Genomic DNA, 23,692 nt, shown 5'->3' on the forward strand with positions numbered 1-23,692 from the left:
TTCACTTTCGTTTAACAAATTTACCACGAGAGGAAGGGGGTTGTGGGCACATTTACCACTGGTACAGGGTTGTGGCACGAGGCGAAGCCGAGTGCTATAAACCCTGTACCAGTGGTAAATGTGCCCACAACCCCCGACCTCGAGTGGTAAATTTGTTTTCTACAACAGCTACCAAATAATATAAAAAATACACAATTGTAACATCCAATTCATTTATTTATAATCATTACTGGTTTCAGAATACATTTATCCTTCCGCCACAGAATATAGTTCCATACACAAGATCAATGATTGCACTAAACATTTAGTTGCCTTTGAGCCAAAAAACAACTAACCTATTCCTTAACGGGATTCACAGTTATTGATACATTGCCTGTAAAAGTACAGTTATTTAAACAGTTATCTAAAGCAGCCCGTTTTGGTGGTGGTGTGTTGATATCTGGTGACGGCAGAGGGCGTTTGTTTGTTTGACAGTCCCAGGTTCGGGGTCCGGGCGCTAGTCCGACCTCCCGCTAGTCCGACCTCCCGCTAGTCCGAACTCGTGACAACTCAAGCTCAGCCAGTTCTCTCTCCCCAATTTCACCATGTCGTTCTTTGTTCACTTCACCTTCATCTTCATCTAACCACTGCTCAAAACTCAATCCACCCAGTAAATCAAACGTTTCTATGAAATCGGACATTTCCTTGTTAGAGATCGGCCATTTCCTTGTTGAGGATTTGCAGACTGACAGGCTAACAGTGGGCGGAGTCAGCACAGGGAGCGGAGTCAGCATCAGGGAGCGGAGTGATACTGCGGTTGGAGCCGAACTGTAGATTGTTGGCGTATTTACCACTGTTGCTAGCCAATCAGAATCCAGTATTCACTCATGCTGTTGTAGAATTCAGATTTTTCCACACATTTCTGTACTTCCATTCAGAGCTTAATGTATTTTTAACAGTATTATATATTATACTGTATATGTATATATATATATATATATATATATATATATATATATATATATATATATATATATATATATATATATATATACACACATATATATATATATATATATATATATATATATACACACATATATATATATATATATATATACACATTATATAGTATATACAGTTAAGTGATTTAGGATGGATTGGCACAATTCTGCCCCTACAATACCAATGCTGACAAAAAAAATCTCTCTATTCTGGTCTTGGATACACTCCTCATTTTGACCTTCTGAAGTCCTCCATCTCTGGCCTCAGTCACAACCACTGGAGGGGGAGGCATAACATTGTAGGCTCCAGTTGTACATGTCTTTCCTAGGTTGAAGAGAGGGTAAAAGAGAAAGTACAGGAGAGGGAGAGAGAGTCACGCATGGATAGATGGGTAGGAGGGAGCAGCAAACTGTGACTCTGGACATGTCCTGGTGGGTGCACTGAACCCCAGAGGCTGCAGCCACACTCAGCTCTTTGTTGTTGCCACTCTGCAGAAAGCAAGGCAGGGTACTTTCCTGAGCTAGGGGAGGAGGATTAACGTTGCATGGCCTCCATCTCCAGCTGCACACATGACATGATGACATAGGAAAGCCCCCAAAGACAGTCTGCAAAAAGAGGTGTGAGCGATGAAAGGGCACAGGGCGAGTGATGAACATCCGCTTTCTCAGATACCGAGGAATGTTGCAAGGCATGTAAACTCTCCCAATGAACACTGCAGCTCACTTTCAGCACTCCCCCAGATGTGTGGGGCGTTATCCACAGTGCCTCTCCCAGCTCACACTTCTAGCCATTTTCTTTGTTTTCTCTTTGTCCAGCAGTGCAAACACAGAGCTTTGCTGAGGGCATCCCATTGACAACATTGATTAACCCCTAACCCTTCTCCTCATCAATATGGACCTCATCTGAACCCATCTAGCTACAAGCCTAATCCTAACTCTAACCTTTAACCCACAACAAATGTAAAAATAACAGAATGGAATTGGACATGGAAGAGTGTTTGATTAAAAAACCTATTTAAGTCCAATTTCTGAATGAATTCGATATCTTATGCTTTGGACATGGACTTCTGTTTCAAAAGCAAATGTAATTTTCCCATTGGTGCTCAGAAACCATTCTTTCCTGTATAACTGCTTAGCCTATACTGTAGAAATCAAGCTAGTGTGTGGGACTGACTCTTGTTCTGTAGTGTAGTAGTGGAACACACAGGTTCACACTGAATTCATATCTAGGCCTATTCATATTTGACAACTTGGCAGCATATAGGAAGATGCTCCCCATGTATGTGACTCCTACATGGTATTTTAATCCTGAACCATCGTTGCCTTGTTTCTTAGCTTTTCAAGCTAGGCCTACTGGCTACATCCCATGTATTACTGTTTTGAATATCTAAGCATATATTCATACTAAAATTATATAAAAAAAAAAACTGAAACTGAGAAATATTTTTCTGAGCATGTAATTTATTAAATGTACCAGCTATCGGGAAAGAGTTTACCGATTGTTGTTTCTTGTTTTCCCACTGATTCCAAACAAATTGTTCTTTCAAAATAAAGTGAGTGATTTGAACTATTCAAATTGAACCAAGCATCAAAATGTCACTTTTATCCATGAACGCATCGTAATCACTCACTTTCAGAATGTTAAAGGCTTACTTGCCAGTGACTCCAGTGAAACTTTTCTTTTTTTCCACCAGTCAAAAAGCGTGTCTTCTTTTTTAACCCTGGATGAAACACTTGCATTGAACAACGTTTGGTAACTGTCAACAAAGCTCACAGTAGTGGAGATGACATGGCCGCTACTGAGCAGTCCAGTTTCTGAACAAAATTTGCTAAACCAAAGGCAACTGTGAGCCATTTACAATGCTTATAAAACTATTATATGGCTGTGGTTATAGTCTAAGGGCTAATGTACACCGCCTCCGGAACAGATGTGGTACGGCTCCGGTATGGCTGAGAACAGACCCACACTCATGTAATCTGTCAGATGGATGTGGGATCTGACAAAAATAGAACAGGTGCATAATTTTTCTGTACCGCATGTATCGCCCATCTATTAACATGGGCGAGAGTCGATCCGGCAGTTTTGTCGGATCCGCAACGCAGCCGTAACGCATCTGGTGTACATTGCCTGTAAGAAGTAGTTTGTCGGTGCAGGGTGGACCAGGGCAGCCACAGTTGGATATAAAGTTCTCTTGTTTGTACAACTGAATCCAATGAATTTTTGTTGTGAAAGTGAAAACCAACACAAACCTGCAGTGCAGTTGTGTGGCCATTCAGGTTTATGGCACTACGCCCTTCGCAACGTTCACACTCATCAAACGGTCAGAAACTGGGGGTCAATTTGGGGACAGGTGTGCTCGGGAACGGCCAGTGTGAAACCAACCTGATTGTCCTGACTTTGCCATCTTCTGACCCTGGCAGGGCCTGCTGGCCCAGTGCTGTGGGAAAAAGTGGAGGGAGGACATCCCCCCCACAGGACATCCAAGAACTGAGAAATAGGAGGTGAGGGGGTCCAAACTCATTTCCAGATGGGTTCTCAGGATTGTTCAAGGTGTGATTAAATAAGTAACCAGAACGGTTAGAGTGGTTATTTGGGCAGTGGGCTGTCAAACTGAAGTGGAAAGATTAATGTATTCATGTGCCAATACACTTGTAATGTTATGACCGTGGCCGTACTCCCATGTAAATTCTTAGTATTATGAAACACACCATTTTTTGTGTTGTGATTTCATGCAGTTAATGTTACAGTGAGTAAATCACTTAAAGGTAATTATGTTTGGTACATACAGCTGGTTAAACTACAGTATATAATGTTGGAATAGGACCTCTGTGTGCCACTTTCTCCTACCTTAGTGCCAGGACAGCATGCCAGTAAAAATAGCGTCTAAAGGAGGGGTCGACGGGCACGTTTGCCAACAGGTCATTGCCACAAGATTTTATAATACTGTACGCTCTGCACCAACTTGAGTGGTTTTTCAAGTGTATTCGGTTTAAAAGTTAGTCCAAAATGATCCTTCTGAGCAGACATTGCCTTCTTGTGGCCATCTGCTATTTTTTGCGCCTGAAGCACCACCTGACATCAGCCTTCTCCATCTCTTAATGTGATAGTCAGCACTTGAGTTTAAGGATCAAGGAATGTGTCTTTTCAAAACAATGCTCGACTTTTTAGGCAGTAGGCCTACAACAGAGTTGTTAGTTCGATAGCATTTCTGTGGCTTATACCTAACTAGAATGCTAAATTTCCTAACAAAAATGTAATTGTGCTTGCTGTCCTCGCGACGCCCCGGCCCCTTGCAACGCCCCTGCCCATGCAGCCCCAATCGGCAATGTGTAGCTACAGGACGTCGTGTAGGACGTCGTGTAGGACGTCTCTAGGCGGTTAAAGGGTGTAGTAACTGGTTGGGTGTTTCCGGCTGGTCACTACGGTGTATGTAGATGGTTGCTAGGGTGGACTAAGTAGTTATGGGCGGGCCTATGTGAGTAGAAGCGGGAGGAGCCAAGGAATCCAGGGGCGAAATAATTTTGACTGTAGACGCTACAGTTCCAAAGTTATGTTATACAAAATGTAAAGAGGGCTGTTATAGCGCTACCATCAGGTCAATATGTGTAATTTTTTAGGCCAGAGTAAAAGAGTACTCTAAAAACCTATAGACCCCTTATACAGCTTGTCAACATTGAGCTGCGCGCGCATCGTGTAGGCAGAAAGCCGTCAGCTTTGCATTGACAGACAGCGAGAACTGTGTGAAAGCCCCGCTGTCAGGACTGCTCTGTGCCCATCTGCAACACACAGTTATATTTTAGTTTTAAAATGCAGTTCTCGGCTTACTACCACAGCTTATCGCCTAGTGATAAGCAATGTTATGCATCGAAATTAACGTTGTTTAATGGGATATGTCTTACAGACCCACCCATACGCACTGGCGCTGTCAATTGGCCAAGCCTATGGCCAGCAATACATATCGTGCATTCCTTTATAACTGGGGATAGCGTAGATAATTATTCTGTAACTTGCAAAGATATATTGTTATGTTGATAATGCACACAACTCAATAATGACATTATGTAACGTTACTTGGTCCGTTAACTAACTGAGCGATGTTGAGCAGCCTACAGTTTCAGGCAGCTTACCTGATTATGAAGAGCACTACAAAGTCGGGCATTTTTAATGATGTCCTCGTTCCAATCAGTTCAACTCAATAATGACATTATTTAACGTTACTTGGTTGTTAACTAACCGAGCGATGTGGCTGCAGCCTACTACAGTTTACCTGATATGAAATGAGCGAGCACTGCAAAGTCGGGCATTTTTAACGATTTCCTCTTTCGGCTTGCAACCAAAGACACCTACGGTTAGCATTAAAAGCAGTATGAGTTGACGGGATTCGGTAAAACTTTAGTCCTTGCTTTGTAGATAGTGTAACAGACTGTTCAGTGTTGTGTTGTGTTCTATTGCGTGTGTGCGAGGCTGTGTATGTTCCCTCGAGTTGCGTAGAACAGGATATGTGGGGAGAATTAGGTGAATTATAACGTTACAGCCTGGCTCTATCATTTATTATTTTATTAACTAAGTGTGAATAGGCGGACCCGAATACTCTCCTACAATAGCTTTCCGATTCTGGCATCCCACTGTACAACACGAAGACATATCTAGCTCGAATAGTTTTCGGGCGACTGGAAAACTACTTGACAGGGCTGCGCGGAGTCTGTCTTTCTGCCTCCGTCTTGCGCATCTGACGCTGTTTGTTGTCATTGTGACGTAGGCGTATAATTGGTCTATGCACTCAATTTGGGAACAGTCGCGCTTATGGTTTGTGAGCTACAGGTACTTAATGTTGCTATAGCGCCCCCTATAGGCAAAATTACAAAATTGTTTTTTTTAATCAGCTCAGAGTACATCTGCACACCTGTACCAAGTTTGGTTAGCATCGGACGATGCTAACCAGAAGCAGCCAGAATGCCGGTCTACTTCATCACTCTCTGGTTTATCTATCCCAGCATTATTGGCAACTCTAGGACATATCACATGCACCTACGAAAGACACTCGATATCAATTGAAAGAGCTGAAAAAAGTGTTGTGTATTTTGGATTGTGTGGTGTGTTTGCTACCGGTACTACATACTCCCATTCGGCCTGTCTCTCAACCCGAGGGTGTTCGTACATTGTACACTCTTTGGCACAGCCAGAACAGATGGCTGGAGCGCGCACACAGGTTGTCATGATGCTGGGTTTCATGATAAACTTGGAAAAAAGCAAGCTCTCCGACACAGAACAAAGACTTTCTAGGTTTATCTCTAACAAACATAGACTTTCTACGTTTATCTCTCCCTGACACAGAACATATACCTTCTAGGTGTATCTCTCCCTGACACAGAACATATACCTTCTAGGTGTATCTCTCCCTGACACAGAACATAGACTTTCTAGGTTTATCTATCCCTGACACAGAACATAGACTTTCTAGGTTTATCTCTCCTCGACACAGAACATAGACTTTCTAGGTTTATCTATCCCTGACACAGAACATAGACTTTCTAGGTTGATCTGTCCTCGACACAGAACATAGACTTTCTAGGTTTATCTCTCCTCGACACAGAACATAGACTTTCTAGGTTGATCTCTCCTCGACACAGAACATAGACTTTATATGTTTATCTATCCCCGACACAGAACATAGACTTTCTAGGTTTATCTCTCCCCGACACAGAACATAGACTTTATAGGTTTATCTCTCCTCAACACAGAACATAGACTTTCTAGGTTTATCTCTCCCTGACACAGAACAGACTTTCTATGTTTATCTATCCCTAACACAGAATATAGACTTTCTAGGTTTATCTCTCCTCGACACAGAACATAGACTTTCTAGGTTTATCTCTCCTGACACAGAACAGACTTTCTATGTTTATCTATCCCTGACACAGAACAGACTTTCTAGGTTTATCTCTCCCTGACACAGAACAGACTTTCTATGTTTATCTATCCCTAACACAGAATATAGACTTTCTAGGTGTATCTCTCCCTGACACAGAACATATACCTTCTAGGTGTATCTCTCCCTGACACAGAACATAGACTTTCTAGGTTTATCTATCCCTGACACAGAACATAGACTTTCTAGGTTTATCTCTCCTCGACACAGAACATAGACTTTCTAGGTTTATCTATCCCTGACACAGAACATAGACTTTCTAGGTTGATCTGTCCTCGACACAGAACATAGACTTTCTAGGTTTATCTCTCCTCGACACAGAACATAGACTTTCTAGGTTGATCTCTCCTCGACACAGAACATAGACTTTATAGGTTTATCTATCCCCGACACAGAACATAGACTTTCTAGGTTTATCTCTCCCCGACACAGAACATAGACTTTATAGGTTTATCTCTCCGACACAGAACATAGACTTTATAGGTTTATTTCTCCCCGACACAGAACATACACTTTCTAGGTTTATCTCTCCCCGACACAGAACATAGACTTTATAGGTTTATCTCTCTCCGACACAGAACATAGACTTTCTAGGTTTATCTCTCCCCGACACAGAACATAGACTTTCTAGGTTTATCTCTCCCCGACACAGAACATAGACTTTCTAGGTTTATCTCTCCTCAACACAGAACATAGACTTTCTAGGTTTATCTCTCCCTGACACAGAACAGACTTTCTATGTTTATCTATCCCTAACACAGAATATAGACTTTCTAGGTTTATCTCTCCTCGACACAGAACATAGACTTTCTAGGTTTATCTCTCCCTGACACAGAACAGACTTTCTATGTTTATCTATCCCTGACACAGAACAGACTTTCTAGGTTTATCTCTCCCTGACACAGAACAGACTTTCTATGTTTATCTATCCCTAACACAGAATATAGACTTTCTAGGTTTATCTCTCCTCGACACAGAACATAGACTTTCTAGGTTTATCTATCCCTGACACAGAACATAGACTTTCTAGGTACCCTGACACAGGACATAGACTTTCTAGGTTTATCTCTCCTCGACACAAAACATAGACTTTCTAAGTGTATCTCTCCTCGACACAGAACATAGACTTTATAGGTTTATCTCTCCTCGACACAGAACATAGACTTTCTAGGTTTATCTCTCCTTGACACAGAACATAGACTTTCTAGGTTTATCTCTCCTCGACACAGAACATAGACTTTATAGGTTTATCTCTCCCTGACAGAACATAGACTTTCTAGGTTTATCTCTCCCTGACACAGCACATAGGCTTTAGGTTTATCTCTCCCTGACACAGAACATAGACTTTCTAGGTTTATCTCTCCTCGACACAGAACATAGATTTTCTAGGTTTATCTCTCCTCAACACAGAACATAGACTTTATAGGTTTATCTCTCCCTGACAGAACATAGACTTTCTAGGTTTATCTCTCCTCGACACAGAACATAGATTTTCTAGGTTTATCTCTCCTCAACACAGAACATAGACTTTCTAGGTTTATCTCTGAGCTCGGTGCCCTTCACAGCTCATCTCTTTGCAGAGAGTGAAGGCAGTCAAGACTTTGCTCATGCTTTTTCGTTGACACAATTCTGTTCTATTAAGGTTGTGTCTTTGTTTACTAGGTCTGATGGCCTCATCTATTCTAGTAACTTGTGCCACCTGCACATGAGGGAGTTTCAGTGTTGCGTTGCTTCACTCCACCTGTGCACCATTACGCACGGCAAATCACACTAATGGGCACATGCGTTCTGGCGCTGTGTCACAGGCAAATCCAGATGCGAGTCTGTCGGGCTGGGGCACAATACAAGAGGGGTTCTCTGTGAGGGGCTGATCCTCTGGTGCAACAAGCATCTATTCTCCTCTCCCTGAGAGCGAGCCCCAGGATTCGTAAACATGGGTGCACCTGTTTTTCAGGGGCGCGTCGATTTACAGGGAATGGTCACTCCACACCGAAATGTGGAACATATGGGCGCGCTACAGCCGAGCTGCAGCGGATCTCTCCATCCATCCCAGGATGACATTAAGAGTTAAGACCCAACCCGGCCTTCTGGTTAAGGTGATTGGTTCATGTTGACCTTGCGGCGTTTGCTGCTTCTCCATGTGTACTTACATGGATGAAACAAGGGGCCTCAGGAAGAGTGATCAGATGTTCATCTCCTGGGCAAAACCTCATACGGGGAAACCTGTCTCAAAGCAACACCTCACGAGTCAGAGTGTACAGCCACCTGCAACCTGGGTTTGCACGCACACTCTACTCATGGACTGGCTCCATCCCGGGCCATCCCGGTCTATCCCGGACACTTGTGTGGCGGCAAGCTGGTCACGCTTCTCACTTTTGTTTGGAGGGACACGCTTGACCCTCCAATCAGGATTGGGAATAGTGAGATAGAGCTACTGAGGGATGCCATGGAGATGTCGACACCTCGCTATGTTCTTTCCTTCACACAATATATGTGTGTGTTAACTGATTAAATCAACAACTTTGTACCACTAAAGAAGCAGTGTCATTGCCTTCTCAAATGATGATGTCTGTTAAACTGTGAAGTAACAAACTTTGTTCCTCATATTATTGGTATCAGCAGTTACTGCTGCTGTTGAAAAAACAGTGGTATGGCTCCATCTAGTGGCAAATTATGTAATTGTTTCTGTCATGAAACACTTAAATTATTTGCCTTTTTGGTCATTATCCACAACGCCTATATGGCATAATGGTCTCGTCGGCAGCATCCAAAAATCACACTAAACAAACAGAGCGGACATCTGAGAGTGACACACACGCACGCACACACACACACACACACACACACACACACACACACACACACACACACACACACATACACACACACACACACACACACACACACACACACACACACACACACACACACACACACAAAACACAACAGATACATGAGCCCCAACTGGTGTGGTGTCCTGCACATCTGTGTGTGAGCACTACAAATAGTAATTTGGAAGCATTTGTTGTGTCAGAAATGTATATATACAATCGCCACATCACAAGGTTGTAGTTTGATTTTTTTTAAATGCTGACTTAAATGAGGGGAGTCATTGGCATGCACTGAGTAGAGCTGCCTGAAGCAAATTTAGAAAAGGAAAAACAATGCATCCATGTACAACACTTTCAAAAGCAAATTGAAGCTGTGAACAAGAATAAAGGTATAACAGGAGCAGCAGTGAGGACAAAGAGCTGGTCATGGCCACGCTGCTTCAGACCAGGTATATATATATATATATATATATATAAACTACTTATTTTTCATGGTTCTTTAAATTTATAGTCTAAGTCAACGCTATCAAAGTCTGCAAAGCACTGAACTTAACAACTCTTGCTTTGCTCCACTCTTAACATTGACACAATTAAAGAGCATTCAGCTGTAACAGTTAGTTTACAGATGACCTATAGAGATTCTACACAGAAACACATGGGATGGGTCAATACACAGAACAATACACAGAAATTGTTCAACTAGGGTGAACCAAAGTGAGAGGGGAAGCAGAAGTTGCTTGTTCTCAGATTTGCTTCCTCTTTCTTATTTTTATTTATTGTATTAAATCACATAATGTTCTTTTCACTGTTTGAAAAGATGGCAGGTTCAAAGCAATAAATTTAAATTTCACATGTATGCAGTTCTATTGCTACGTGCAGACAAAAGGTAATGAAATTGCATTCATGAAATAACAATTGTAAGGCATTCAAAGGGGTAACAAGTAATCTATGACTTCCATTGACATCTACTGGCGACTAGCAGGAATTGCAACAACACTGACAGATCTCACAGGTATAATTGAGATGGGGTCACATTTGCCTATCCTGGTAAAGCATCGGGTCACGTGAACTCACATTTGATCACGAATCAGGATGGTTTTAACCATGCAGGCTAACATTTGCCCATTTACCTAATTAGAGCAGGAAACCAACTGAAACATCTGGTAAAGAGATAATATCTCACAATTAAAAAAAAATTAATAACCGTTTTATAGGTACATATTATACACATATTTGTGCCCGTGTTTTGTCTGTAAAGCCTGCAACCTTGTCAGTAGATGTTTTATGGCAGTTCACACAGACCTCACTGTAATCGCTCTGTCCAGCGCACAATGCAGGTGTTGGACAGGCTAGGCTACCAAAGTGTTGTGGCAAAACCGCAGTAAAGTAAGAGCCATTGGGGAGTATGTTGACAGATGAGGCTCAATGAGCAATGCTCTTAAACTCTGTTGGTCTCACACATGCAATTGAGCTTCAAACCACTTGTCAATAATTTTGGTTCATTAATTGGCAAATCCAAATGTTGGGTTGTCAACATTTTTTTTGACCTGTTTTGAAATGGCTTGAAAACTATGGAAGGGTTTAGCTACATGCATGTATAAAATTACTTTTTTTAATGTTTTTTTAATCAATTTTCAAAATGTTGTCTTCTCTATCATGTCTATCATCTATCTATCATGTAGGCTTGTGCACACTGAATGAACAATTCGAATCTTGCCTTTAGGCCAGTGGGGGCACATTTGAGAAGACCAATTTGAATTTTTCAACACAGTGACAGTAATGCAAAATATCATTGATATTGAAGACATTGAAGAACATGATGTTATTGATATTATATCAATAACATCATGTTCTTCACTTACTATTTCCATTGTCAGTGGCAACACTGGGAACATTCTGCAATGATTTTGTTTATGTGAATTGGCTGTAACTGGAATGTTTTTAAAACCTCAAACCCTTAAAAATGTGCAAGTTGAAGCTGCAGGTCCAGTGCGTTAGCGTTGAGTCGCTTTCATGGCAAATGTCTGAGAGATGATCAAAGCCACAATCCAGATGATAAAGACAACATAGAGCTGGGGAAATCCCACCCTTAATCTTGCATTTGCCTTGCAAGTTTTACAGAAAATCACTGAAAGAGGACAATTAGATTATCACTGTAGGATGCACTGTCATAGAAAACTATAGTAGCCTACATTAAAAAAAATATTTCAAACAAACTTGGGAGCAAACATAGCTGCATCAATCATGATCATTGGCGACCATTTACATTTCTATAGCCCACCACAGTATTGTTTGTGGATGGTCAAAAATATTTGGATTCATTTAATTTCCATCTGTGTATTTTTTTATTGTATGCTACCACAATTCACTCCATACATTTAATAACAGATTAGACATCTTTAGAATTATATCAATTTCCGTTTTTAATTTTATAGCAAATAAAACTGAAATATTTTGAGAAAAGTCTAAGTTGAAACTTTCACAGGTATTTTGTTCTAACTAATTCTGATAGGTCATTCAACTGTCCACAGGCATAAAGTTCACAGAAACATGCTACTGTAGCCTACGACATGCATCCTCTGCTTGCATTAAAAACTAGCTTGTTGCGACCAAGTAGTAAATAGATTGCATTAATCCAATTTATTTCTGACAAAATAGTAGGTTGTTTAGTTTAGTTGTATGTGTGTGTGTGTGTGTGTGTGTGTGTGTGGGGGGGGGGGGTTGTGTGTGTGTGTGTGTGTGTGTGTGTGTGTGTGTGCGTGTGCGTGTGCGTGTGCGTGTGCGTGTGCGTGTGCGTGTGTGTGTGTGTGTGTGTGTGCGTGCGTGCGTGCGTGCGTGTGTGTGTGTGTGTGCGTACGTGCGTGCACATAGGCTATGGGTACGTGCACATCATAAAAACCAGAACAGTTAGCTATTTGAAGAAAAAAAAATAGACGCTATAGCCTACTGTAGCTTGGTATTAAAAGCTAGAGGCTACACCATGACACCCAGACACTGTAAAATAAACCAAAAAAGCCTATCCACACTATCTTCAGGCGTACCAAGATTTCAAGAATACCTCAACATGGCGCGCCGTGCGTGCGTGGGGCAACCCCGTCTCAGCTCAGCCTCCATCTGATGGCAGCATCAGGCAGTCCCGTGAAACATTTGCGTGGGAGTTCCCTTCTTGACCGCCATGTCGGGATGGTGCTCTCTCTCTCTCTCTCTCTCTCTCTCTCTCTCTCTCTCTCTCTCTCTCTCTCTCTCTCTCTCTCTCTCCCCCCCCCCTCCCTCCCTCTCTCTCTCTCTCTCCGCACATCCTCCCCCACATAACAGCTTAGCACAGCAGCAGCCCTTGCAGCATCCATCCTCCATCCTCCTCCGGGCTGTAGCAGCAGTCGTACCCGGCGCAGGCATCACACGGAGGGGGCGCATCGTCTGAGTGATGCCACAGCATCTCGACAAGACATATTGAGAGTGAGAAACAGGCTACTTTACCCCTAAAGGAGGAAGAGAAAACGCGTTAGCCTCGAAGACAACTGCCCATGAAGATGTCTAACGCTGACATCTTAAACGCCACCGATCGGATGGTAAAATGTGAGTTCGCCTGCGTTTTCCGTTTGGATATTACATAACATCTGAAATATTTAGCGCGTTGAGGCTTGGCAGGCTATTATTATTTGCCGTTTATTTAATTGACGCTGTATGTGCGGCCATCAAGTTGGGCATATATGCGGGCTACGTGGACCTTTGATGTTGATAAACATTCATGTTTTTCTTGCACAGTCTTCACGGAGGATGGCGATAGATCTGAGTAGTGTTCGAAGCAATGCGGGTTAGGAATTTGTTTTGTTGGTTAATTTTATTTTTAATGGTTTCCTGTCACGATTTGACTGAATCTTGATTTGGGGAGGCTGAGGGTAGATGGGGAAAAAACAGCTGAATTGCCGAGGTTGTGGTTGAAGCTGGGGCAGTGATGCAGCAGGATTTCACACACAGGCTGTGACAGGGCCAGTGGGAGAGGAGAACATGAAATTAACATTTAATGAGATAGCCTATATTTTTATCAGCCTACTGTTTTTGAGTGATTTTTTTTTTTAATAATTGAATGGAATTGAAAAGGCCTATGTAGGCCTATGTAAAAAAAAAAAGAATCAAAAGCTGCATCAGAGGCCGTGGAGATAATGCTATCAGAGAATTGCTTGCAGCTGAGCCATACTTCATTCAGCCCTGCTCATTTTGACTATGCATCAGCTCATAGCCAGCGATAGTCTTAATTCATTCACATACTGTAAGGGCCATGCACTACTGCTCAATCAATATTTGGGAGCATGGACAACTTTAGAGTTGAAGGAAATAGGACAAAATCTGTACTTTCACTGAGAGCCTCAAACTCCAGTCTCTCCATTGACAGTTGTACATCTGAATTGACTTTATTTAAGGTAGTCATTTCAAGGCAGCACTACATCCATGTGAGTGACCCTGCATAAGATTCTATAGCATCCATTGTATCATACTTGACACATTTCATTTTCTTTGCCCTGTTATTCCAGCAGTCTTGGCCACCACTCACTCCATCCTGAATTGCATCTTAACTGCTGCACTGTCTGCCGTGCATCTGTCACCACATCATGGCTCGATATCTACCAATATGTCCACAATCAGAGTCAGTGTAGAATGTCTCTGAACGTGTGCATTCTCCAAGGGTCTCTTCTCATGACTGTTGTTCACTCAGCTATTCAGTGGGTTGGTTTTGACTGAGAAACTCACAATGGAGACAAAATTATGATTTCATGTGCATTTTTGGCAATGTTTTATCCAGGTAAGAGCAGATAAAAAATAATTCAGACAAGAGTTGCATTATGGCACATTCAAGAATGGAGATTCAGCTTTCATAACATGGTCATGTAACATTTGATATTTGTGATATAGGGTTTCCCAAATATATGTATTTGTTTCAACTTTGCTATTAGCCCCATGGTATGTATAATATGATCACTACACTATCAAGCTATCTCCTTTAGCTTATCTGTACTGTGTTCTGACATGGAATCAGTATTCACGAATGCAGCATAAAGCTGATATGGACTGGATCTTGTGACAAACTGTGGTCAATAGAAATTGATAGAGTGATTTATTTGAGTGATATCCGATCTCTCACATATAACTACACCATCTAACACCGATTTTAGTGGCAAAAGAAACACATGGCAGAAATGGCACCAAGTCACAGATTGTTAAATAATTGAAATGTAAATGAAGAGGTCAGGCCTGCCAATAGTTTCACTTACTCACTGTGTTACAAAGGTTCCGCGTTGATGCCGATTCAGGACTGGATGGCCACCCCCATGGCATATTTGGGGCCTCTGAGTCCAGCTAGGTCCCTGGAAACTATTCCTGGATCTATCGAGAGTGATGACATCTTCACCGATGGCATCACAATGGGATTGGGACCTATGCCATCATGTGACATGTGACCTTCCCGACCGATGATGTCATAACCAACCAGACAATATGGCAATATGACATCATCGGCAATATAACATCATCAAGGCCGAGACGTTATGACATCAGCAGTGATGCCGAAGGCTATATATCATCCAATGTGCAATAGTGCAAGCCACGCTTAGCCATTGGACATTCCACATAGCTTCAATGCCAAGAAGAGCAAGCAGGTACAGAAGCAGGTACAGAAGCAGACATCAGCTCCAGAGATATGAGACTGAGGATGAGTACGACTGGGAGAAGTCTCCCGAGTATCTCCTTGGAGTCTATCTATGGAACAACCGACATCTGACAGCCGGAGGTGCTCGACCAGACCATCCAGGTCTACAGCGGAGGTCTAGAGAGGGACCTCCATCATGTTCTAACCAGTGGGCAAGCCCACCCTCTTCCCTCTGATGATGCGGAAGTGAATTGAAAAGCTGTAGTCCCTTGAATGGCCACTAGGTGTCAGGGGCAGTAGGCATTCCCCCATGTTAAAATGCCCGACTTTGTAACAGGATTAAACATATTTCCAGTGAGGGGCAAAACACGGTTTTGGTCTATATAGCTAATTTCACCTTTTCATAACTGTAGGGGGGGTAATTTTTTATATAACTCGCCCGTTTGGAGTAAAATAGATGATAGAAAAGGGGGTGATTGACAGATCGCCTGTCCAGTGATCGCGCAGCTTGCCGATCACGGACCAATAGCAGGTGGAGCTGCGGCTCTGGGAAACTCTAATCTCATGTGAGGTGCGGATTCTGCGGAAGGACTCAACCCATTCCCTCCCACTCTGCTGATGAAAAATCAAGATGTGACGGCCAACATTTGAACTCCGCCAGGGAGAAGAAATTGAATGGGATAGCTACGTCCATATTATTTATGTCTATGGTTCTAATGGACATGCCTATGACAATGCAAGCTACGAGATATGAGCCAGGTTCATACCTACCAGAGGAGAAGGTTGGACCTCTATACCTACTTGCGTGTAACCCAATCATAATTCCCAGTATACTTATTCCCAAGTAAAGAGCCATCTGAAAGCTGTAAACGATGGTGCCAGTGTTTAAATTAACAAGAGCTAAGTGGCGATAACCAACCAACTGCTTACTGTCGACAAACTCAAATACATGTAGCATGTGCTTATAACTGATAATGTTCTATTCAAATATACATATCAATTTAAAATCACTTCAAACGGAGAAACAACGTTCAGGAAAATGTGTTTTTCCATATAGAATGCACACAGCCACAACCTCATCCTATAATAAGAATGCAAAGTGTCTGTGAGCGAGTGAGCAAAAATGGTGTTCGGCCACATAATGCCATTTTACGTGCGATCGGGCTGAATCTTTCAGGAAGTGTAAAGAGCACCACTGCGAGTAGTAATATAGAGAAGCCTCAACATAACTTACACATATGACATTTGGATCCTGTATGTGTATTTCTCAACAGCATTGATGTGAACCTCCCATGCAAATTGCAGCTTTCCATGCTGCACTGGCTGTACTCCAATAGTCAGCTGCTGCCGCTGTTGCCCAGCAACATATACCATAGTTCAACTCTACATGGCTACCCGCCCAGTAGAAGTGAGCTTAAATCTCTCCACCATATATCTGTGTGTGTGTGTGTGTGTGTGTGTGTGTGTGTGTGTGTGTGTGTGTGTGTGTGTGTGTGTGTGTGTGTGTGTGTGTGTGTGTGTGTGTGTGTGTGCGTGCGTGTGTGCATGTGCTGTGTGCCTGCTTGCCTGTACTGTATACCTGCCTGTGTGTATACATAATGCATATGTGTGTAAATACATAGTAAAGTATCTGGGTTGCTAAGTATCTGGGTTGCTTTGTTGGATTTCTTTGTTCTGAATGGGATTAATTATTTTTATTTGCATGAGAATCTGTCGGCATTGTCAAAGAAAATCGGGGTATAGTGCTCCTAATAATAGTGCAAGCGGTTTGTAAAATTAGCATAAAGGGGCACGGCTGGGCGAGATGAGTTCCGGTCCCAGTTATTCAGGTATTGCGAGCTTGCCCCCAGAGGTTATAAAATAAAAAATAAAAATATTAACGGATATATTCCCAGAGTGTATTAGCAGTAACTTTAGATTATATATTTACTTTAGATTATTTAATCAAACTAAATGAATGCCTGCAAAACTGTTTACAGTTTTTGGACATGTGTGAGATTATGTGCAAAATAAATCAGCATTGTTTTTCGGTGGAGTTCTCCTTTAAATAAGAGTCGGGAGCTATTATTACTGGTGATTTCATTAGATTATTCATTTGCCAAGATGTGCACATCTGACTAGTCTGGGGCCAAAAGCGTAGCACCACGTCATCCGGCGCAAACACACTTGGTGTTCCGGCGGAACACGCCGGGAACGGCCCCAAAAAAACAACTCTGCTCTGAAAACAGGGCGTCATAGTAACGTAAATAAATGTGATCTGCGTTATCTAGCTATGTAGCTACAAAAATAAAATGAACTAACACCATATAAAACCATCCTTCTATGGGGAACAAAGCTGAAAAACCACTGGAACATCTCCACCGGAACATCTGGGTCTTAGGGCGGATGATCATTCTCTGTAGTAATGAGTACCAGGCTCTCTCTCCTTTGAGAGAGAGAGCCTGATGACGCGAGGTTAACATCTGACAAGCATATAATTGAGCTTGTTGATCGACTCTCGATTCCGAAAACGTACCTGAAACTCCCACAGCATAGCCAGCTGAATTCAGTATCGTACTGAATCTTTATGATCTCTATGGAGTAACAACTGCAGTCAACTTTTCTATGAGTCCTTTCTCCATTTTCACTCTGGTTGGTGTAGTTGCTCTTGGAAATGGTTGGAAATGGGCGTCTGGGTAGTGTAGAGAGGTTAAAGCGCTCGCCTATCACCGCAGAGACCCGGGTTCAATTTCCGGTAGCGGTACTTCCGGCTTGGTCAGACGTTCCTACAGAGACAATTGGCCATGTCTGCGGGTGGGAAGCCGGTGGGGTATATGCCCCAGTCGCTGCACTAGTGCCTCCTCTGTTCGGTCGGGGGGAGGGGAACTGGGGGGAATAGCAATGGCATGATCCTCCAACGGTACGCATTATGTCCTGCCGGTGAAACTCTTCGATGACATGTTAAAAAAAGTGGCTGGCGACTGCACATGTGTTGGAGGAAGCATGTGCTAGTCTATGGATCTCCCCAGATTGGCAGAGGGGGTGGAGCAACGACTGGGACAGCTTGGCAGGGAGAATTGGCGAAGTACAATTTGGGAGAAAATGGGGGGGAATTGATTTTAAAAAAAATCCCCTTCTCTTTGTTGTGACTAAAAAGGTAGTTGACATCATGCCTGCTCCATTTAAAGACTGAACTTTTCTCAAGTTTAGAAAGTGCTCCACTCTGCCACAAAAAAGAAACCAGCTTGTGGTCGCCTCCCATTCAATGCACTGTTAAAATGCGCTGGCAGGTGGGAAAAAAGTTGTATTATTTGGCAGACTGGGAGTCATGTGCTATGTTTGTATTATGACAGTTTTGACTCATTCAGGCAGCAATTTCACACAAAACGAATGCATTTGGGGCATTAAGTGCAAATGCTAATGGTTAGTAAATGCAAAGTCCTGATGCACTGTGGACGCACCAGCCTGTCACGTAGTTGTATATAAAGGTAGCACAATACATTTCAGGTGGTGGCATATTGCATCATATATATATATATATAATGTGAATGACTTTATTCCAGTTGAAATCCCTTGCTAGGGCTAGCCTTATTATGGTCAGAGCAGGAACTGTACTGTTCCCCCTCTAGTCTAACATCCATTATTAAAGAGCATGTTGATCATGTTGGGTCTAAGCCTCAGCTTTGAGATTCATCCCTCATCTCCTCTCCATTAGCTGCAGCTCAATGGCCTGTGTGCTATGTACTGTACAAACCTTACAAGCATAGCCATACTGGATGATACTATTACTGATACCCTGTGTACTGTATGTGTGTGCAAGTCTGTTTTATTGACTGTTACCACGTTCCTCAGGAGTTATTTTTCTTCTCGCCAGAATTATTTGAGGCTCAGAAATGTAGCTGCGAGAGTGATCTCCGCTAAGCCAGATGATCTAGATGTAGCCTACTTTGAGAGGAAGGCCCTGAAAACTGCTTTTTCATGGATGAAACCAAATCTGATTCTGCTTTCCATACACATGATCAATTATGCCTTATACATTTAGGTCAAGGATCCAAAATGGAAGCTGCACTGATGTGATGGGATACCCACAACAGTCATAGTAGCCTACACGACGCACAGATCAGCACCAGAGCTAATAAATCACTTTTGCTGCTACCAAAGTAATGATCTGTGATTGGATGTCACAGTTTCACAGGCTGTGCGCTACAGTAGGTAGGTGACTGGTGCATTGTCATGGCCACAGGCTCTAGCAATCCAGGGAGAGCTTGATGAATGGAGTGCTTAGATGTTACCTGAGTTTTATCCAGCACTGCCTAAAAACATCGCTACACTTACAAAGCCAATAGACAGCTATAATACAATCATTTTTATTATTTGTTCTTGAAAAAAAAAAAAAATCTGCTGCTGTAGTTTACTCAAACTAGAGTGCAGAATGCCGTATCAGCAAGAAAAAACAGTAACACTTAAATTTTCCTTTCTGACAATTTACAGCATTGAATAAATGATGATATACTCTGTAAATATCCATAATTAAAGTAGGTCACATGTTTCAGACAGTTTACAACAAAGGATGCTTGTGCTAGACTCTAATACATCTTACCCTTTTGTGTATGTATCTTATGCCATTCCTGGGCCTGGCATTGTAAGTTATGCAAATGCCTCCAAATGGCTGAAATATATATATATGATCTTTCTTTCCGACTACATATGTTGAACATCATTGTGAGGGATATTTAGAGGAAGGATTGTTATGCTGCTTGGGTTGTTTCCTTTCGTACTCACTTTGTACCATGTTTCTGTAGAAAATTCATTAATTAACTAGAAGGGCAATTGGAGAGCGCAGACCTCCGCCAAGGCCAATATCAGTCTGCTATGATATGGAAATGTTGTGAGTCGGATTGGATCAGCTCCAAAACCTAATGAGTTCTTCCCATAGACCCTATGGAAGTAGCTATACTGTGATGTCAAAACTTAATGAGTTCTTCCCATAGACCCTATGGACGTAGCTATACTGTGATGTCAAAACTTAATGAGTTCTTCCCATAGACCCTATGGAAGTAGCTATACTGTGATGTCAAAACATAATGAGTTCTTCCCATAGACCCTATGGAAGTAGCTATACTGTGATGTCAAAACTTAATGAGTTCTTCCCATAGACCCTATGGAAGTAGCTATACTGTGATGTCAAAACTAGGGATGCACCGATATGAAAATTTTGGCCGATGCCGATAACCGATATTAACATTGCTGTTATGGCCGATAACCGATATTTACCGATGTCGATATGATCTGTATAAAACCACATTTTTATGATCATCACATTTTGTACATACTGAAAAACACATGTTAACACTGAATTTGAAAAAGTTATGCATTTCTTTATTTGCAAAGCCTTTGGGAAAGCCCATAAATCATAGATTTACTGCATTATTTCATATCAATGTGAAGAATTTGGCTGATAATGATAACCGATATTAACATTGCAACATCTGACCGATACCGATATGACCGATATGTTAAAAAATCGGCCGATACTGGCCGATACCGATATGATTGCCGATATATCGTGCATCCCTAGTCAAAACTCAATGAGTTATTCCCATAGACCCTATGGAAGTAGCTATACTGTGATGTCAAAACTTAATGAGTTCTTCCCATAGACCCTATGGAAGTAGCTATACTGTGATGTCAAAACTGAATGAGTTCTTCCCATAGACCCTATGGACGTAGCTATACTGTGATGTCAAAACTTAATGAGTTCTTCCCATAGACCCTATGGACGTAGCTATACCGTGACTTAATGAGTTCTTCCCATAGACCCTATGGACGTAGCTATACTGTGATGTCACCCATTGGTTTTTGGACTCCCGTTTTGAAGCCTTGAGGTTGGCATTTTCACCGTCGCCATCTTGGTTATTTGGAGCCAGAAGTGACGTGAATTTGGACGAGACAGTGCGGCCTGCTATTGGTCCGTGAATGGTGAGCTGCATGATCACTGGACAGATGACCTGTCAATCACACCCTAAAACGTCTTTTTTTGTCATCTATTTTTAGTTGAAATGGGACCATAGTTTACAAAATAAACATCAAGCTGTATTTAAGAAGACTTGAAACTGAGACCATGAACTGGGGCCATAAATCAAAATCACTTCCATGTAACTGGAACATGTGACTTCTTTTTGCAACCACTGGAGTCGCCCCATGCAGGCCATTCGAAAGAATGCAGGTTTAAGTTACTTCCACATTGGCTTCACAAACGGAGCTAGGAGCTAGCCCCTTGCTTCCTCCTTGGCCCATGCTACACCCTTCCACGAAGTTTCATGAAAATCGACCCAGTAGTTTTTCTGTAATCCTGCTGACAGAAACAAACAAACAAACAAACAGACTAACAGACAAATGTCACTGAAAACATAACCTTGTTGGCGGCGGTATTTAACTCATTGAGTGCCATTGACGTCTAAAGACGTCAATTCAAATAGTAACGTAGAGTGCCATTGACGTCTAAAGGGACGTGGATTAAAGCCTGATGCATCTCCTGTAAAAGTATGGGGGATTTTGAAGGTGTATAAGCTATTTTACGGACCCATTAGGTGGCGACAGTGCTCTCCAGATTAGAGAAAGGTGAGGAAAAACAGCAGAAGAAGCCGTGATGAAAGGGAAACCGATGCATGCTGGAGCCAGAGCCGTATAGATTGCTCTGGCTGGAGCTAACGTTAGCTGCGAACAGCAGCCAATCCGCTCCCACAACTGAGCCCCTCTGTCTCTGCTGCGATAGTTTCTCCACACGATTAGCCGCCAGAAAAGGAGCACCCGACACCGAAAAGCCAAACCATTCTCAGCGGGGACTGCTGAGAATGGTTTGGCTTTTCGGTGTCGCGCTGGGGCGCACAAAAACGGCGGAGCGCTCCGAAAATAGACGCTGGGGTGAGTTTCTCCCAGCTCCAGCATGCAGGCTGTGTGTTAGTGTGGGGGTGAGTTTCTCCCAGCTCCGGCATGCAGGCTGTGTGTTAGTGTGGGGATGAGTTTATCCCAGCTCCAGCATGCAGAGATTCGTCGCCTGACGCAGGTAGCAGAGATTCGAGCAGAGCAACCAGAGACACTCCCACAGAGGAGGAGTTTGCAGTTGAGGGGGGTGGGGCACGCAGGGCACCATACAACACCGACCCAGACAGCAGGCTCGATGGACAGATTGGCAAACACAAGCTGGAATACCTGATGCCCACCAGCAGTAAATCAAGACCAGCAAGAAGGTGTAGGGCAGGGGTGCCCAAGGTAGTGTGGTAGATCGCATGGCATTGAGTTTTTTTTTTTTTTTTTTTTTTTAACTGTTTTTCCACTGTTTCCACTGTTTTTCCACTGTTCCACTGTTTTCCACTGTATACTCAGTGTATATATATATAAATAAATATGTTTGGTAGATCACTTTGACTTGGTCATTTTAAAAGTAGCTCCCAAGCTGAAAAAGTGTGGGCACCCCTGGTGTAGGGTCTGCGCACGCAGGGGCCAGCGCTGCTGGTTGCAGCTAAAAAATATGATTTTGCCATCAAAATTCCTTTGTTTTTGCTGATTTATTGAAGGAAATTACTGTTCAGATGTTTTAGGTGTCACATCATCAGAAAATATTAGCTTCAGAGTCAGTGATGTGCTTGAAATGCTTCATTTCACAAAAGGCTCATTATCTCAGGTTCTAGTTTGAAACATCTGTTTTTGGTGAAACCAACCTCTGTAATACTGCTGATAACTAAAGAACGGAAAATGATAACAATAAACTTTTTTTTTCTGATGATACAAGAGAGTCTCATCGTTCTTTAGGCGTGTTCGGTGTTTACGTAGTAATATCACACAATATTCTGTGGGTCTTGAGAAATCACTGAAAACGCTCTGAAAGGGCTGGCACTGGGAGCGTCCGTTTTCCAGAAATGGCTGGCAGCCAATGAGTTAAACAACCGTAAACCTTTCAGAGAGAATTGTAACATTGCATTTACAGTAAGCATACTGTAGGCATAGTACCTGTTCATGACAAAACCTGGTTCCCTAAAGGCTTTTTGCTGTACAGTCTCTTCAGGCAACATCATGCGTGCTAAATCCTTGAGCTATGCTGCTTCTGCACGAGTCTTAATAAGTTAATAGTTAATAGCAAATTCCCAGACAGATAATGTGAGTGTGAAGCTTAAATTCAAAACCAATTGACTGATAGCTGTGAAACTGTTTGGTCTCCATAACTAATAGGAGGGATCAGTCGAGCAGCATTTTGGTAAACAAACCGTGTCACGGGGTGGCAATGGAACCCTATGGAGAGTTTGAGCTTCTGACTCTAGCCGGCTG

The 23,692-nt window shown here is 42.4% G+C and overlaps 1 protein-coding gene across 1 annotated transcript in view; it reads left to right on the forward strand.

Moving 5' to 3' along the window:
• Window positions 1-13,268: 13,268 nt before the first annotated feature.
• The window catches only part of LOC310782512 (protein phosphatase 3 catalytic subunit alpha-like), a gene marked incomplete at both ends in the record, with an annotated part of 60,744 nt that continues 50,320 nt past the window's right edge, over window positions 13,269-23,692 (forward strand). The window contains one exon of the mRNA XM_083643187.1: window positions 13,269-13,320. Within this exon, the coding sequence (XP_083499313.1) occupies window positions 13,269-13,320 (52 nt within the window). The remainder of the gene's footprint in view (window positions 13,321-23,692) is intronic.

This window comes from Poromitra crassiceps (genome assembly GCF_964638095.1).
Source record: "Poromitra crassiceps genome assembly, chromosome: 1".
In the NCBI taxonomy this organism is placed as follows: domain Eukaryota; kingdom Metazoa; phylum Chordata; class Actinopteri; order Beryciformes; family Melamphaidae; genus Poromitra; species Poromitra crassiceps.